Here is a 16,780-nt window from a genome sequence, read left to right as displayed (position 1 = left end):
TGTCGAAGTAGAACAGTCGCAAAAATGACCGGCTAGAGGCCTTGTAATTGCAGTTACAAATCTCTCCGCTTGGAGCGCATGTCTCGCTCAATGATCAGCGATGTGAGATGACATTAGACGTTCTTTTCTCTAGGCTGATTTCGTCAGTCAGACTGAGCAAGGCAAGACGTAGTCCCGTGGTAGTGCGCTGGCTTCGAACGCAGATGTTCTCGGGTTCGATTCTGACAGCGATCTTTTTGCTTTTTGTTTTTTTTTATACATTAATTTTCTTTTTGTGTATTTTATTTGTGTTTATTTATTGTTTTATTCATACAAATGTTAACTTAAGCCCTTTTACATTGTTTGCCCCATCTTAGGATTCTTCGGTAATGTTGTAAGTGTATCTTCTTAGTAGTTTGTGGTTGTAAGTCTTGCGAATGAAATTTCGAAAAGTTGTAACAAAACAAAATATTTTTGGACATTAAAAAAATAAAATAATTCAAGAAAAATATTAGTAGAAAAAATAAAAAAGGTCTCATCAGGATTTGAACCCGGGACCTCTTGCTCCGTAGGCGGGGTCACTACCGAGAAAGCTAAGAGATTGTCAAACCCTTATGCAGCAGTGATTGCAGCGCCACCTATCTATGATTTTATATATGCACATCTGATACTTAAAGCTTTCGCTCCTTATATTTCTAATCTCCATAAGGGAGACTCTCCATAACAATAACATTACCTAATACATCATCGATATTTATTTTGCTGTTAAAAATTTCCAATTTATTCTCATATAAGATGTGGACTGCAATCTCACGCTTCGTAAGTACAGTCAGTTCCCTAACATAATATTTCACTTTCTTGTAAAAACATGTACAACTTGTCTAGCAAAGTGCATAAGTAATTGCGTTGTAGCTTTTCTTAAATTACGCAGTAACTCAACGTGTCTTCATTCATTTCACAGACTTTACAAAGCCCGAAACTCACAGTGAAAGCCGCACAAACTAACCAAGTGAGATGTTTCTGGGAATATGTTAATATGATGTTCAATAAGCCGGACGCAGAGCGTATAAAACTAGTTGGCCCTGACCGTGCGTGCGCAGAGTGGGTGCTGCGGAACGGTGGCAGCGTCGAGTGGGTTGGAGGGCAGAAGCTTGCAGACTACAACTTGCTGCCAGCTAATGACCGACCTGTCCCAAAACTGGCAGTCATTGATGGCACAGATTCATCAATATCACATTATGGTTTCGCTCATTTAAGTATGTACTTTTATCAAACTATGAATTTCTTCAATATTATAGCATTCTTGCATCTGCAAGTGGCACACTTGCATTTTTAATTTCAATTATTTAAAACCCTTAATTTTAATTTTTCAGTTGGATGCACTAAATTGTATAAAATTATACTTCACAAAAGTTCATACATCGATGACAGAGCATTGAAAGGTTTGTCACATGGCAAAGACTCTCTAACCCAAGTACAAGTCTCAGATATTGATGATGTCAGTGATGCTGGTGTTAAGAATTTAAAAGATTGCCACAAACTACAAAATATAGTGCTGTTTAACTTGAAAAATGTAAATGACATGGAAGAATGCATACAGTACTTGGCATCACAGTTACCTAACTGTAAAATACAAGGTAAATAAGATCACTTATTCATTTGTGTATTCATTCATTCCTTAAGGCAAGGGATCCTCTTCTCATAATAATAATATTTGAAAACTGTCGCGACCAACGCGAAACTATAGAGCCCCAAGAATATTCCCCTGCGGCAACACTGGCGGCGCCCTCTGGGTGGAGCCATAGTAAGTATCTCAAAGTTGTCAAACTACGTGCCACGTAGACATTCCACGAGGCGCGAGAAACGCGCCAGTACTTAAAAGTGTAACACACAGTGAAGTGATCCACGTGCTATCCAGATATTGCAGAGACGACTAAAGCTAAGTATTTATTTATACTTGGTGGCTCACAGTGGTGTAATGGTATCTCTTACAATTGTTTCCATATCTAACTAAAGGCTATTACCTCGATTATCTTAGTAACAGACAAGGCGCACTAAAGGTGCCACTAGGTGCCAAGTTATCTATCTAAATAGTAAGTATGGTACTCAATCCTGGAAGACTAGTTCTCCAGAAGCGAAGCAGATCAGAGGCTCACCTGGCCCCGAGAAGGTTGGGACAGCGTGAGCGTGGATGAGGAATCATCTATAGAAATGTCAGGTATGTATACCATGCATTCTGTTTGGTGGTCAGTATATATATTGACCACACACACACAAATAAGTTGCCATCCTTCTCCTTTACGGACTCGTAAATGTACCGTAGGCGGCTAGGAGAGGGGTGGCGACAATGGTGGTTAGTGCTGGGATTGAACAGATATAGAATCAAGGCATAACCTAAAAGGAATGCAAGGTATACTATCCTAACATTAAACGTATTATTCTAAGAAAAATAACATGTGTGTGTCAATAGTAACAAAAATTGCAAGATTTGTACTTTAAGTACACGTGCGGAATCATATAATTACAGGGTCTGGTTCAACATCAATTTTGGCTCATTTAGTTATGAAAGTTACTTCAAGAGCTCAATAAGTGAAGACTTTTAAGAATAAAGTAATTTCATTGACTGTGTAATACGGCAGGATATGAGAAAATACATCATGGCGTACTCTCTCGGCTAAAGGATGGTTTACTTACTTATAAGATACATTTTATTCCCCGTATAAGAAAAAAGGCTCAATTGTTATAAATAATGTTTAAAAAATAAAAGTATGAAGATTTCAGTATTCGTCCGAATTTATGAAATTAAAAATTCATTATTCAAAAATAAAAGGTCATGTTATTGAACAAAGTTGCTTCAGTTGCTTCCGGGATACGTCACGAATACGTCTCTGATTGGCCAAAAGCGAAACATGGCGGCCATCGCGCCATCGCGGCGGCCATAGCACGAAGTAGTGTTGCTACAGTTACAGTAAGAAGATTACCCGAAATGTCGGGAGAAAATTACGACTCGAAAGGATTAACCGGATAACTTCAGTGAAGAGAAGAAATTATTTTACAAACGGATTCGACTTGGAAGGCAGTAATGAGAATTTTCTTATAAGATGAATGTGTAATTAAGTCAAACGGTCATACTGAACTGTGTATAGATATAAGTCGGTAAGAATTTTGTCTTTGTGTTCGTAATTATATTGGATTGATTAGTATATAAGCTAGAAGATCTTTTCAGGGATAAGAAGAGAAGCACTAGCCTATGGTATACTGCAGGTATATCTTATAAGTCTTATAAGACAAGCGTAAAATAAGAAGGGGCAGAGGAATTTTCCGCTTTGAATTTTACTTGATACATGTGTGTTAAACTTAATTAGAATTAAGATTTTAGTATTAAGTATTTGTATAAAAGTAATAACGATGCATCTAAAAGGACCGAAGAAGAAACAAGTTACGGTTAGTTTATTCGTTAAATATGTCAGAAATCAGGGAGTTCTGACTAAGGCTGGCAACACTAATTCCCGTAGAGAATACGCTTTACTTTGAAACTTTGTTTACGGAGAAGCTGCAACAGCGCTGGTTCCCAAGAAGTTTGCATCCAGTTTATAGGTAAGATGCAGTTGTTTTGTACAATTTCAAGTGCTTTATAGAAGAATTAAATTGGTGAATGAGTACGATTATTGAAAATATGTGTATTTTACGTCATAGGAAGACAAAAACACGAACCGGCCTCCGTGAACCATCACGGACTCGACACATACCACCGGATTAGACGAGAAAAGAGAAAAGAAATTCCTCGGTAAGTTTTTAAATAACTACTTCGTCATCACATGAAGTTTGTTCAAAGAAAAACCAATCGTCAGCTAATTTGCCGTAAAGTTAGCGAAAACGACCTCGTGGTTTTTGCAAAGAAACATGGCGTGTTTAAAGTTCTAAAGTAGTAAGAATATTACAGTCAATATTCAAGTTTTAACATCCGTATTACGTTTTATTAGAGATATCTTGAATATTTTGACATTGTACTTGTTATTGGCGAAGATTAACTTGGATGAAGAAATGTATTTGCAGCGGAGTCAAAATGGCGAATTCTAGTATTCTTTAAAAGTTTAGAGAAGCTTTTAACATCGTGAGATATTATGTTATGCATATCTCGCATATTTTTCCTGAACTCACAATGTTGTTTACTTATTTCTTAAAGAACTTTGAGAAAGTTTGAAGAAGGCCTCATTTTTTTTTATGTTGATTGTGTGTATATGTGAATTAACATCTTCTTTACAGGTTTAGTATAAGAAGTGAATTTGTGTCAATAGTGTTCGTTAAAATACGTCATACAAATTAAATACAAAAATAAAACAAATGAGTAAGCTGAATGAGTGAAAGTGACAGTGCAAAGTTATATTATAGTTACCTGCGTGTAAACGTCAACGTTACTGACAAGCACTGATAAGAAGTGATAAGTCTTAACATAAATTTGAGTTCAATAACATGTCTGTGTGTATGTTATGTTTACAGATATTCCAATTTTCTTTAGTGATATTCAATTTAAAGTGAAATAATTTAAATTTGGAAATAAAAGAACTCATTAATTAAATTAATTTTAAAGTGAAAGTATTAAAGTTTCAAATAAGAGTCCTCATAAATTAAATTAAATTTTAATCTTTTGTTACTTTTAACTATTGAGTGTTGTTTTCCATAATAAGAATAGATTAATAAAAAATAAACAATTCCTCATTTCTAGTAGCATTCTAAAATAATTAAAGAAAATGTCAGAAACCTATCCTTGTGAAGGATAATTAAATAGACTTTTCCCAATAAGAGTTTTAATAAAAGATACTAGTTTATAGTATATATTTCTGTACCTTCCAGGACAAGATGGACGAGATTCTCTTAATCAGACTTCGAATCACCAGTGAAAAAATTGGTGCTGAATTGGAAACAATACCCAGTACGGTTCGGTCAGAAAACATAGGACAGGCTCAGGTCGTCTATAACAGACTGCAAGCTGCAGTGAATAGGCTCAACGCTAATTTATCAGAATACTTTCGTTTAGCTACAACTCCTGCATCAGATGAAATTTTCTTGATTAGTGGCCAGCAGCTTTTAGCAGAAGAGACTTTAGCAGAACTCAAGGCGAAGATCGACCAAGTCACCGTATCCCGTGAGACCCAGGAAAAGCCGCCTGAAGTGAATTCCTCTTGTCGACTACCGAAACTCCAACTACAGGTTTATAACGGGGATGTGCTTTCCTGGTGCGAATTTTGGGATAGTTTTAGCAGCAATATCGACTCAAGAAACTTACCTGATGTAGACAAGCTGTCTTATCTTAAAACTTCAGTGACGGGTGATGCTAAGAAAGCTATTGATGGCCTGCCTACCACTAACGGAAACTATAAGATAGCGGTCACTCTACTAAAGGAACGTTTTGGCAAGAAAGCTCATCTGATTGATGCCCACTATGCTACATTATACAAAATCGAAGCGGCAAAAAGCAGCGCAGAAGATTGTAGAAGAACTTTCAACGAGGTGGAGCGCAATCTTAAAATCCTAGAGTCTCTTGGCGAAAACACCAACCACAACCATCTTCGTTTCATGATTTTGGAGAAATTTCCTTCGGATTTAATATACGAAATAAAGTTGAAAATTCAGAATGAGTCCACACAAGAACTCCGGGAACAATTGAATAAAATTATCACTGCAAAGGAAGATGCAGAGAGAATTGCTGGAAGGAAACGATCACATGAGGTAGATGACAGCACTGTCGGTACCCTGCATGTGAACGCAAAGCGTGCGAAGAGAATGCATCATTTCCAACAGGGAAATAATACCTCAAATACTCAACATTATCAAGGAAGTACTAATAGAAAAGGACTAAATAGAAAAGGAAAATTTCAAAGGGCCAATGAACCCAAAAAAGGAAGCAAACCGAGCGTATCTAATGTTGCAACATCTGCTAACAGATCTGCAACTGTTAACCCAAAGGAAAAAGGGAAAATCTTAGGTTGTATATTCTGCAACGGCAAACACCGCAATTATACGTGCCAGGACGCTTCTACTTTAGAGGAAAGAAAGAAGCGGTTGACCGGAAGATGCTTTATATGCTTTAGGAAGAATCATCTTGTAAAGGACTGTAAGGAAAACTGGACTTGTAGACTTTGCCCAGGAAAGGAAAGGCACAACATGGCCTTATGCCCTTCAAATTTTCCAAAGGATCCCAAAACAAAGAAACAGTCTTGACTATTTCAGAAAGAGGAATCACCACTCTACAGACAGCTGTTGTTTATGCTAACCCCTTAGGTGATAAGAATAATGTATTGTGTAAATACCGTTTAATTTTAGACCCAGGGTCTCAACGTTCTTATGTCACATTTCAAGCGGCCAAGGAGTTGAAGCTTCCAGTCGAAGAAGAAAGTCTCTTGACAATTTTCACCTTCGGTGAAGATCCTCCGAAGGAAATACATAGTCCTATAGTGATTCTACAGTTAGTAACTAGAACAAATAAGAAGATAGTTATACAAGCTAACTGTGTCCAACGCATTTCAAGAGGATTCATCCCAAATGTCAAGTTACGGGGCGTATCCGAGTCTTATGTACTGGCGGATGATGGTTCTGTAAGCGGACAGGTGCAGATTCTAATCGGAAACGACTACTACTTTAACATTATTTATGAAACTAAGATACAACTAGATAGTAACTTGTTTCTAGTGGATTCTGCCCTTGGATGGATAGTCAGTGGCAAGACGGAACCACAGCTTGAAGAGGAATCATATGTAGTGACTTATGCTCAAACTTGTATTGAAACGAAGCTTCATCAACCAGATTCACCTCTTTGTGATGGAGACATTAAAAACCTTTGGGAATTGGAATGTATAGGAATTTGTGATTCACCTAAAGCAACAAGAGAAGAAGAAGCTATTAAAAATTTTAATGAAACTACAGTAAAAATTAACAATAGATACACGGTAAGCTGGCCATGGATAACTTATCCGCCTGACTTACCTAATAACTTTGGAATCGCCTTTGGGCGTCTGTCAAGTTTATTGAAGCGTATGGATCAAGAAACCTTAATGTCATACGACGATACGTTTAAACAACAATTAGCTAAGGGTATAATAGAAGTCGTACCCACATCAGGAACGTCAACTGGTAACGCTATTCACTACCTACCCTTCCATGGAGTACGTCATCGAGGAAAACCTATGCGAATCGTGTATGATGCTAGTTCCAAGAGTAACAAGAACACCAAGAGTCTGAACGAGTGCTTATACAGAGGACCACTCATGCTTGAAGACCTTACAGGGTTACTCATCAAATTCAGGACACATCACATAGGATTGACGTCCGACATAGAAAAGGCGTTTTTACAGATGACATTACACGAGAAGGATCGTGACGTTACCAGATTCTTATGGCTTAAAGATACCTCTAAACCAGTATCTCAGGATAACCTACTTTACCTAAGATTCTGCAGAGTTCCATTCGGCGTGATATCTTCACCGTTTCTACTGAATGCGACTATTAAAGAACATTTAAATAACGCAGAAGATCAGCATGTCAGGCAGAAAGCGAATGACATATACGTAGACAACTTTGTTTCAGGCTGTAGTACTACAGCTGAAGCAATAGAGCTTTACAAAAGTTTAAAAGGATCTTTTCAAGATATTTCAATGTCACTCAGGGATTGGAGTTCTAACTCCGAAGAATTCATGAAGATGGTCCCTGATACATGTAAAGAAAACAAGATAAAAGTACTTGGCTTAGAGTGGGACATAAAAAAGGACACCCTCCAGCTGAAGCCCAACCTCCAAGAGGAAGCAGTCACAAAAAGAGGAATACTGAAGACTATCGCATCAATTTATGACCCGTGCGGTTACGCGGCACCTCATACATTATCAGCTAAACTTTTTCTGCAAGGACTTTGGAAGGCCGGAGTATCTTGGGACTCACCATTATCAAGCGAGCTAACAGAAGAGTGGAACATCATCCGACAGAACCTAGAAGTCATAGGAAAGGTATCGGTGGATAGATGTTACATGAAGACACCAACGGAAGCGAATTACCAACTGCACTGCTTCACAGATGCTTCACTACAAGCCTACGCAGCATCGGTGTTTCTAGTCTGTGGCTCGAAGAAAAGCTTTATCATGGGTAAATCCCGTCTGATACCAACCAAGGATCAAGATAACCTCAAGATACCCCGTCTAGAACTTCTGGGAGTACTGATAGGCTGTAGACTGATGAAGTTCGTCCTTAAGTTTCTGCAACAGAAAATAGTAAGACAAGTCTTATGGACCGATAGTCAGATTGTCATCGAATGGTGTAAGTCTAACAAACTACTTCCTCCCTTCGTTGCCAGACGAGTAGAAGAAATCAAGACAAACAAAGACCTGGAGATAAGATATCTACCATCAAGCTTGAACCCAGCAGATGTAGGCACAAGACCCCTTCGTGCAGAGGAGGATAAGGAGAAATGGCTGAATGGTCCGCAGTTTATAACAGAAGATCCACAGAAATGGCCAACCACATCCGGCAGTGAGCCAACCAGTTCTCTTCTGACAGGGGAGGGTCTTGGGTTCCAAGAAGACATAGAGATGGTCGATAAAGAAGATCCAGTTGTTAATGTCAACCCGATGAAAACGGAGGAAATTATAACACCAAATGAAGTGATAGGAAATAATCAGTCAACAGACGACAAGCTTCATAAATTAAAAGAAATTCAAGCTAAATATTTTCCTCTAGAGGTAGAAGGAAAAGAAACCAATCTAAGTCGAAACTTAGGAGTATTCAAGGACATTGATGACCTATTGAGATGCAAAGGTCGTATGAAAAACGCAAACTGGTCGTTCGACAAACGATACCCTATACTCATACCAAAAGAGTCAGATTTCACGAAGGAAATTATAATGAAAACTCATCAAGAGAACAAACATGTAGGTGTCAGCCACACGCTTGATAAAATAAGAGAAATGTATTGGATTCCTCAAGGAAGAAGTAAAGTCCAACGGATATTAAAGGGATGCCCTGAATGTATGAAACATGATGGAGGACCTTATAGACTACCAGAAACCCCTGCTCTTCCTAAAGAGAGAGTCAATTACAGCTCTCCTTTTACGTACGTTGGAACAGACTACCTGGGACCACTTCTAGTTAACAACGGGAATGGCAGTTGTAAAAGATGGATTAGCCTTTATACATGTTTAGCGGTAAGAGCCATTCACCTGGAAGTGGTAAAGGATCTAACAGCGGAAGAAGGTCTTCTGGCCTTAAAAAGGATGATATCAGCGAGAGGCGTGCCTACCTTAATTACATCTGACAACGCAGCTCATTACAAGTTACTTTCTGAAATTCTTCAAGACCCATATTGCATAGAAAAGGAGATTAAATGGAAATTCATACCGCAATTAGCCCCATGGCATGGAGGATTTTACGAAAGGTTGATTGGCTTAACCAAGAATTGTATGAAGAAAACCTTACAAAAACACTTATTGAATGACAGCCAGCTGGCAACAACAGTTAAGGAAATAGAAGCAGTACTTAACACAAGACCTTTAACCTACGTGGATTCAGAACCTGACCACGTATTAAAACCCTCAGACTTTCTTACCATGGGAAAATGTATCGTAATGGAAACGTCGAGCATGGATCCTATTACGTCACATGGGACAGTAACCAAAGACAATCTAATTAAAGGTTGGAAGAAAGCGCTCATCATTCTACGAGAATTCAAAGAGATGTTTGAGAACAGGTATCTCCTAAATTTGAGAGAAAGATACTCCCATCATCCTAAGGAGCCTAGAATGACTTCAAAATTAACGCCAAAAATAGGTCAGATAGTGCAAATAAAAGGCGACACGAAGAATAGGATCAATTGGAAAGTTGGGAAAATAGTATCTTTAAAGGAAGGCGCCGATGGTTTATGTAGAGTAGCCACGGTCCAAGTAGGAGATACAATATATACAAGATCTATCGCGCATCTCTACCCGTTAGAGATCGAAGATGGAGAGGAACAGTGTAAACAAACGTCACATGAAGAAAGCGTAGAAGAATCTGTACAGGTTCCTGACGTCCCACATCCAACAAGAAGGGACGACGTGATGAAAGAATCCACTAACGACGTTCTTAAGACTTCTGAGCAGAAATCTTATCAATTAACAGAATTAAACGAGTCAGAAGAAATACCGTCTGATTCAGTCTTATTAGAGCCTGCATCTAGTCAGTTACACGAGCCTGAGCCTAAGTCCATACCCGAACCAGACCCACTCGCAGTCAAAGACATGACGTTCTGCGAGAACACTGATCCTGAAACGCACCACCTAGAGAACATCGCGTCGGCTGAACATCACGACGAGTCCAGACCTAAGAGAGCAGCGGCGCTTCGTGCTCTTGAGAAGATTAAGGAGTGGACCAGCAACTTAGTCGCGGTTTTGCTGCCTGTAGTGGGGAGTGTCGCGACCAACGCGAAACTATAGAGCCCCAAGAATATTCCCCTGCGGCAACACTGGCGGCGCCCTCTGGGTGGAGCCATAGTAAGTATCTCAAAGTTGTCAAACTACGTGCCACGTAGACATTCCACGAGGCGCGAGAAACGCGCCAGTACTTAAAAGTGTAACACACAGTGAAGTGATCCACGTGCTATCCAGATATTGCAGAGACGACTAAAGCTAAGTATTTATTTATACTTGGTGGCTCACAGTGGTGTAATGGTATCTCTTACAATTGTTTCCATATCTAACTAAAGGCTATTACCTCGATTATCTTAGTAACAGACAAGGCGCACTAAAGGTGCCACTAGGTGCCAAGTTATCTATCTAAATAGTAAGTATGGTACTCAATCCTGGAAGACTAGTTCTCCAGAAGCGAAGCAGATCAGAGGCTCACCTGGCCCCGAGAAGGTTGGGACAGCGTGAGCGTGGATGAGGAATCATCTATAGAAATGTCAGGTATGTATACCATGCATTCTGTTTGGTGGTCAGTATATATATTGACCACACACACACAAATAAGTTGCCATCCTTCTCCTTTACGGACTCGTAAATGTACCGTAGGCGGCTAGGAGAGGGGTGGCGACAAAAACAATACATTTACAACATCCATGAGGTCGTAAATTCAGTAAAACAAAGTTTTCAGAAATACATTTTTTAATTTTTTTTTCACTCTTTCATTCATATTTACAGGAGCAGCTGTAACCAAAGAGAAACCATCATAGATGGAATGTTTTGCAGTGAAACAGAACACACCAATACAATACAAGACAGAAATATATTAATAAAATAATATTAAATTATATAAAACCACCTTTGTCATTTGACACCTTTGCCCACTGCTTCATTAACATTCCCGTAACCATCTTTGTGAAGAAGGTCGGCAAGCTCTTTTTTGATCTTATTGACAATGGGTGGTCCATGGTATATTAAAGCTGTGTAAATTTGTACTGCACTGGCTCCTGCCAAGATCTTCTCATATGCATCTTGGCCAGTGAAAATACCTCCTACACCTATTATTGGAACTGTTCCTGAAAAATAATAAAAATCTCAGGCTGAATTGAAAAAACTTTGGTTCAGGCCATTTACGCATGGTATTAAAGATTCTGATCAATTATTAGGAAAGAAATGGTAGGTAGCAGCCCATTCGAAATGTACAAAGTTTGAACTACATAAACTAACCTTTAGTTAATTTATACATCTCCTTAATCATTTCCGTTGATTTGCTTGCCAATGGTTTACCACTGAGACCGCCTGGCTCTTGAGACATGTCCTGGTGTACCAATTGTGGCCTATCTATTGTAGTGTTAGAAATGATAAGTCCATCAACTTGACTTCCCTTTTTAGTGATAACTGCTGCAATATCCTTTTTATCTTGTTCTGTCAGATCTGGTGCCAACTTGAGCAAGAGGGGTATGTTTTTCTTAGGGACCATTTCATTTCTTACTTTATTAACCTCAGTTAATAACTTTAACAGTTCATCCTTTGCCTGTAATGATCTTAAACCAGGTGTGTTTGGACTGAAACAAGATAAAAAAATATTAAGTATTTGTTTTTTGGTTTTATCATTATTTGCAACAAAATATACCTTTGGCATGTACATACCTGCTAACATTAATAACAAAATAGTCAGCAACATCCCAGAACTTCTGTATCCCTAAGCAGTAATCTTTAACAGGGTTATCGGAAAGCTTGTTCATTCCTAGATTAATGCCAAGCATAGTACTATCCAAGAGTGATTTATCCAGATCTTTTATCTTATTATACACTTGGTTGTGCCCTTCACTATTGAATCCATATCGGTTGATGACTGCCTTGTCCTCTGGCAGACGAAAGACTCGTGGCTTAGGATTTCCAGGTTGGGGTAGAGGGGTCACTGATCCTATTTCCACCATACCAAAGCCAGCATTTTTGAGGCCTATCACAGCATCTCCATGCTTGTCAAAACCAGCAGCAATACCAATTGGGTTAGACAGTTTGTTATTTAAGAATTCAGTTTTCTGTAAAGTAATAAATATGTTTTAACTGACATAAATCACAAGCTCAAAGAAGCAAGATGTTGATGATATGACAATTGATTTACACTTTGTTCTTGAATAGGTGTATCCTTTATTTCTCATCAAACAAATAACATATATACTTGACATGTCTAGTTCATCAATAAAATGATAAAAACTCATACTACCTAAAAGAGAATGGTAACTTACTAAAACCTCCAGATCACTCTGTCTTTGAACTGGGAATAGACCATATTTAAAGGCAGATACTCCAATAGTGTGTGCTAATTCTGGGTTAAGAAGTTGACTTAGAGGTTGCAACACACTCTCATAGTAACCATTGAAGTCTTTCTTCATATAAATAAATTGGTAAGCCACTGTGCCTCCCAAAGTCAGGTAACATAGTGACTTAATTTTTTTCTGTAAAAATAATAAGTCAGTTATTTAACATTGTGATTATTACCAAACCCAGTGTACAAACAGAAGAAAATATACTCACTATTGCTTTATTCCTGGCGGCATTCATGTTGTCTCATAAGCTCTGACTGGTATGTTTACAAATTTTAGTATTGATAGGATTGAAATAGTGCGCGAAAAGATAACTTGCTCACTTAAGGTATTAAAACATAGTAAACATACCATTCAAAACAAGGTATTTATTTTTCTAATTTTACATTCCTAAAAAATCCAATTGAGCCAATTGTTTTCAGTATTTTTGATATTTTTCATAAATAGTATTGACATGACAACCTTGACAATTTGGTCCCCCACCAGCCTAGGTGACAAAATCACAGATAAGATATATTTTATTTTACTATTCTAAAGTAACTTAGACACGACCGTACCGCACTGCGGCCTTGAAACTTTTGACGTGAGTGAAAGCGGGAACATAAATTACTCTTTTCCGCTCTCACTTAAGGGATAGTGTGTGGATGCAATGTGGATGGAATGTCCCAAAGAAAATTGAATCACTGGAATGTCCTTGGTGCGGAACGATCGTGGGTTTAGCTACTTTTGTCTATGCAAGTCGCTTATATAATTATCTGTGGTAGGAAAAAAAGTGACATTGAAATGCATTGAAGAAAACTCCGGAAATGAGACATCTTGTGTTTTGATCGTGTTTATATATCCAAATTTCGTGTTTCGGGGTGTTAATATAAACATTTGATAAAATTCCTGCCAGATTTTACTATATACACGTACATCATGTCCGAGTCCTATGGTATGTATGATATAGAAACATTTACTTTGTCAAATGGTAGTTTAGTTTCCCATACATTTTTAGCGTCTTAACGTCTAAATGCTAGCTTAACGCTGTTTTTCGTATGTTACAGAATACTTATTCAAATTCCTCGTTATTGGAAGTGCGGGTACAGGAAAATCCAGCCTCCTTAATAACTTTATTGGCAACAAATGTAAGTACTATGCTTTTGTTGTTCATGCGTAAAATTTATTCGTGTTATGTTTTAAACGGCCTTATTAACCTTAAAGTTAATGATGGAAATAATAGGTACAAATAACTTTTTTCGATTGTAGTTAAAGAAGATAGGTGTCATACTATCGGAGTAGAATTTGGATCTAAAATTGTGAATATAGGAGGTAAATCAACCAAGTTACAAATCTGGGATACTGCGGGACAAGAGAGGTTTCGTTCTGTGACACGGTCATACTACAGAGGGGCAGCTGGTGCCCTGTTGGTGTATGACATCACTTCCAGGGACTCATTTAATGCCCTATGTAACTGGTTAAGAGACGCGCGAACGCTCGCTAGCCCCAACATTGTCATACTACTTGTTGGAAATAAGAAAGATTTGGAAGATTCCAGAGAAGTCACGTTCACTGAAGCTAGCCAATTTGCACAGGAAAATGGTAAGTAATAGTTTTATTTAGCTTTAAGACATAGAAAAAATATTGAGGAGGAGGTGTAGATATAGTTCAACAGTTTTGACCTGCATTCAAAAAGTACCCTATTAATGTCCAGCCAGGGGACTAACTCTCTTCACTTTATTGTAAATGTATCAAACATGTAGTACTTTTATGCCATTTCCATATGCATATAAGCATAGCTGGGCACCGTTAATCAAATAGTTAACTTCGATAATCGCTAATCCGTTACTATAAAAGTTAACTTCGTTAATCGTTAAAGCGATACATTTCAACAAATTTAACGGAAGTTAAAGTTAATCGATAATCCGTTAATCGCTATAAAAAAACTACTCAACTATTTAGTATTTGCGTAAGTTTATATGTTACTGTAAAAGCCCGAAGTTCGCCAAAATCTCTAAAAAATCCCAGCTGCCAATTGGTAAAAGCAAAATGTTAATTAATAAATATTGTTCTCTTTGGACTTATATCGAAGTTGGTTCGGTAAATTCTAGGTTTTATATGTTTTATTTGGTCAATCATGCGGTCGTAGTCATGGTGCGTAGGTTCCTCGGATTGAGACACCTCTAATCGAAGTTGTGATCCACGGTAATTGTGTATTAAACAATTGTAATAAACTTTAGCAGGTCTCGAACAAGTAATCCAAAGGCACCAATTTGTCTGTAGACTGTGTATTTACGTGAAAATCCTAGGTTTCGCCTTACTCCGGGCTCTTACAGTAGCGGTCAGAGCAAGTTTTACTCGGCGCGTGCGGAACTGGATTAACGATTAACGGACTCGAAGAAATTTAACGGAAGTTAACGAATCCGTTAACATTTTTTAAAGTTAACTTAAAAGTTAATCCGTTAACCAAAATGTTAACTTCGTTAATTAACGATTAACGGATTAACGAGTTAATGCCCAGCTATGCATATAAGGCCATCTACTGGGCATGTAAGTAAGTCAGCATTATTTAATCTTGTTGAGCAGGCCTGCAAATATTAAATAAATAATAAGTCCAAGTATTGTAGTTTAAATAATATAAATTGTGAATGTAGATGTAGTTTAAACTCTTGCTACAATATGTTAATTAAGATATGTTCATTCACAATCAGTAGGATTTTCGGGAAACTCCCATTTTATTGTGAAGGAACATATACATAAGTACTTTATTTTGCCATAATTTTATCAATATATATTTTTTAATTTCAGAGTTGGTATTTCTTGAGACCAGTGCGAAGACTGGTGAAAATGTAGAGGAGGCTTTCCTGAAATGCTCTAAAACTATCCTAGCCAAGATTGAAGCTGGTGAATTGGACCCTGAAAGGATAGGTTCCGGTATACAATATGGTACTGGAGCCTCCAAGCGACTGACAGCACCAAGGAGCAAACCTCCTCGAACACCTTCAGAATGTGCTTGTCGTGTTTAAAATAAGTACCTTTTTGGCTACATTATGTCAAGAGTGCACATAACTTTTACATTGGCTAGTAGAAAATGTGTGAATTCTTGTCAAAATGAAAATTAGCTTAAATAAATTGTTAAGTTTGGAACAATTTTACCTTTACTTTCAAGTATATTATAAGCAAATATTTGTTAGGATCATCTTTTCGAATTTATTTGTGTTTAAAATTTTTAATTTACTTTATACATTAATGGAATTTTAATGATGTCTGAAACTAAACTTTGCTTATAGGATTGTATGTATGTCCTATTATAACAACATTATACAAGTCAAAATTTTCATATTTCAGTATTTCAATATATAATTGCACCATGTTTTTCAATTTTAAATATATGACTGCATCACAGAAGCAATCAAGACATTTTCATCTGAAATTCTAACATAAATAATATAACCTTTTTGCAGATGAAGCATATGGAAGGTCCCTTCTGTGATGAACTGATGAACAACCACACATATATTTAATAATATAATTCTTGTAAACTTGTTAGTTTTATGCCTCATGCGTAACTAAATATTTTATAAATGTGGTGTTTTGGGAACAGGATATTGACTTCAATAATCTCAACATCTTTTATGAAAAATTATAATAAGGCCTTATGAGCATGACGATTTGGTGAACCCCTTTATATAAAAAAAATGTGATGATTTCTATGATTCTCATTAAATTAGGTTTGTAAGAAATTAAATTTTATGATGAGAATGGAAGAGGCTGATCTGCCATGTTTTATTAATTTGAATAGCTTACATCAAAGGAGCAAATGTAGATCATTCTAAACTGAAACAGATATCATATATTAAAGAAAAAGTGATCTGATTCTCAGTGAAAAGAGTCTGAGTTACAGCCCCAGGGAGGGTGGCCCAGAATTCCAGATTCCGATTTGTTGCCCAAGTTTAGTTACTTTTTTTAGTACTTGCCTGTCTTGTGTGTTGTGTATATATATTCAATCTCACTACTTTTAGACTTGAACTAATGCCACATCAGCCCCTACCTCTGGTAACTAACACATGA

General features: G+C 37.4%; 5 protein-coding genes across 5 annotated transcripts; 4 read left to right on the top strand and 1 right to left on the bottom strand.

Moving 5' to 3' along the window:
* Nucleotides 1-663: 663 nt before the first annotated feature.
* Nucleotides 664-11,250, top strand: LOC125229727 (ATP synthase subunit s, mitochondrial). The gene is made up of 4 exons (XM_048134652.1): nucleotides 664-798; nucleotides 941-1,235; nucleotides 1,353-1,616; nucleotides 11,139-11,250. The coding sequence occupies exons 1-4, from the start codon at nucleotides 775-777 to the stop codon at nucleotides 11,168-11,170; spliced, it is 615 nt and encodes a 204-aa protein (XP_047990609.1). The 5' UTR covers nucleotides 664-774; the 3' UTR covers nucleotides 11,171-11,250.
* LOC125229715 lies at nucleotides 2,118-7,495 on the top strand. Its single transcript, XM_048134636.1, has 3 exons — nucleotides 2,118-3,576; nucleotides 3,676-3,766; nucleotides 4,834-7,495. The coding sequence occupies exon 3, from the start codon at nucleotides 4,840-4,842 to the stop codon at nucleotides 6,199-6,201; it is 1,362 nt and encodes a 453-aa protein (XP_047990593.1). The 5' UTR covers nucleotides 2,118-3,576; nucleotides 3,676-3,766; nucleotides 4,834-4,839; the 3' UTR covers nucleotides 6,202-7,495.
* Nucleotides 8,956-10,687, top strand: LOC125229729. The gene is made up of 2 exons (XM_048134654.1): nucleotides 8,956-9,084; nucleotides 9,969-10,687. The coding sequence occupies exons 1-2, from the start codon at nucleotides 9,001-9,003 to the stop codon at nucleotides 10,431-10,433; spliced, it is 549 nt and encodes a 182-aa protein (XP_047990611.1). The 5' UTR covers nucleotides 8,956-9,000; the 3' UTR covers nucleotides 10,434-10,687.
* Nucleotides 11,251-11,264: 14 nt separating the features above from the next.
* Nucleotides 11,265-13,212, bottom strand: LOC125229716 (dihydroorotate dehydrogenase (quinone), mitochondrial). The gene is made up of 5 exons (XM_048134637.1): nucleotides 12,942-13,212; nucleotides 12,653-12,862; nucleotides 12,051-12,445; nucleotides 11,628-11,965; nucleotides 11,265-11,476 (listed from the first exon to the last, which is right to left on the bottom strand). The coding sequence occupies exons 1-5, from the start codon at nucleotides 12,966-12,968 to the stop codon at nucleotides 11,265-11,267; spliced, it is 1,182 nt and encodes a 393-aa protein (XP_047990594.1). The 5' UTR covers nucleotides 12,969-13,212.
* A 193-nt stretch (nucleotides 13,213-13,405) lies between these two features.
* LOC125229726 (ras-related protein Rab-4B-like) lies at nucleotides 13,406-16,229 on the top strand. Its single transcript, XM_048134650.1, has 4 exons — nucleotides 13,406-13,664; nucleotides 13,777-13,857; nucleotides 13,979-14,311; nucleotides 15,518-16,229. Exons 1-4 carry the CDS (start codon nucleotides 13,649-13,651, stop codon nucleotides 15,733-15,735), a joined length of 648 nt encoding a protein of 215 aa, XP_047990607.1. The 5' UTR covers nucleotides 13,406-13,648; the 3' UTR covers nucleotides 15,736-16,229.
* Nucleotides 16,230-16,780: the final 551 nt, after the last annotated feature.

Source organism: Leguminivora glycinivorella, chromosome 9, assembly GCF_023078275.1.
Source record: "Leguminivora glycinivorella isolate SPB_JAAS2020 chromosome 9, LegGlyc_1.1, whole genome shotgun sequence".
In the NCBI taxonomy this organism is placed as follows: Eukaryota; Metazoa; Arthropoda; class Insecta; order Lepidoptera; family Tortricidae; genus Leguminivora; species Leguminivora glycinivorella.
Note: the sequence above shows the minus strand (reverse complement) of the source record. Positions and strands in the feature narration are given on the sequence as shown.

Excerpts from the sequence above, each read along its gene's own strand:
- LOC125229727 (XM_048134652.1), top strand. The coding sequence starts at position 775 with ATGTGGACTGCAATCTCACGCTTC. Across the intron at positions 799-940 it reads GGACTGCAATCTCACGCTTC|ACTTTACAAAGCCCGAAACT; the intron begins GTAAGTACAGTC and ends TTCATTTCACAG. Across the intron at positions 1,617-11,138 it reads ACCTAACTGTAAAATACAAG|GAGCAGCTGTAACCAAAGAG; the intron begins GTAAATAAGATC and ends TCATATTTACAG.
- LOC125229715 (XM_048134636.1), top strand. The coding sequence starts at position 4,840 with ATGGACGAGATTCTCTTAATCAGACTTCGAATCACCAGTGAAAAAATT.
- LOC125229729 (XM_048134654.1), top strand. The coding sequence starts at position 9,001 with ATGATGGAGGACCTTATAGACTACCAGAAACCCCTGCTCTTCCTAAAG. Across the intron at positions 9,085-9,968 it reads CTCTCCTTTTACGTACGTTG|GAACAGTGTAAACAAACGTC; the intron begins GAACAGACTACC and ends GAAGATGGAGAG.
- LOC125229716 (XM_048134637.1), bottom strand. The coding sequence starts at position 12,968 with ATGAATGCCGCCAGGAATAAAGCAATA. Across the intron at positions 12,863-12,941 it reads CCGCCAGGAATAAAGCAATA|AAAAAAATTAAGTCACTATG; the intron begins GTGAGTATATTT and ends TTATTTTTACAG. Across the intron at positions 12,446-12,652 it reads AGAGTGATCTGGAGGTTTTA|AAAACTGAATTCTTAAATAA; the intron begins GTAAGTTACCAT and ends ATTACTTTACAG.
- LOC125229726 (XM_048134650.1), top strand. Across the intron at positions 13,858-13,978 it reads TAACTTTATTGGCAACAAAT|TTAAAGAAGATAGGTGTCAT; the intron begins GTAAGTACTATG and ends TTTCGATTGTAG. Across the intron at positions 14,312-15,517 it reads CCAATTTGCACAGGAAAATG|AGTTGGTATTTCTTGAGACC; the intron begins GTAAGTAATAGT and ends TTTTAATTTCAG.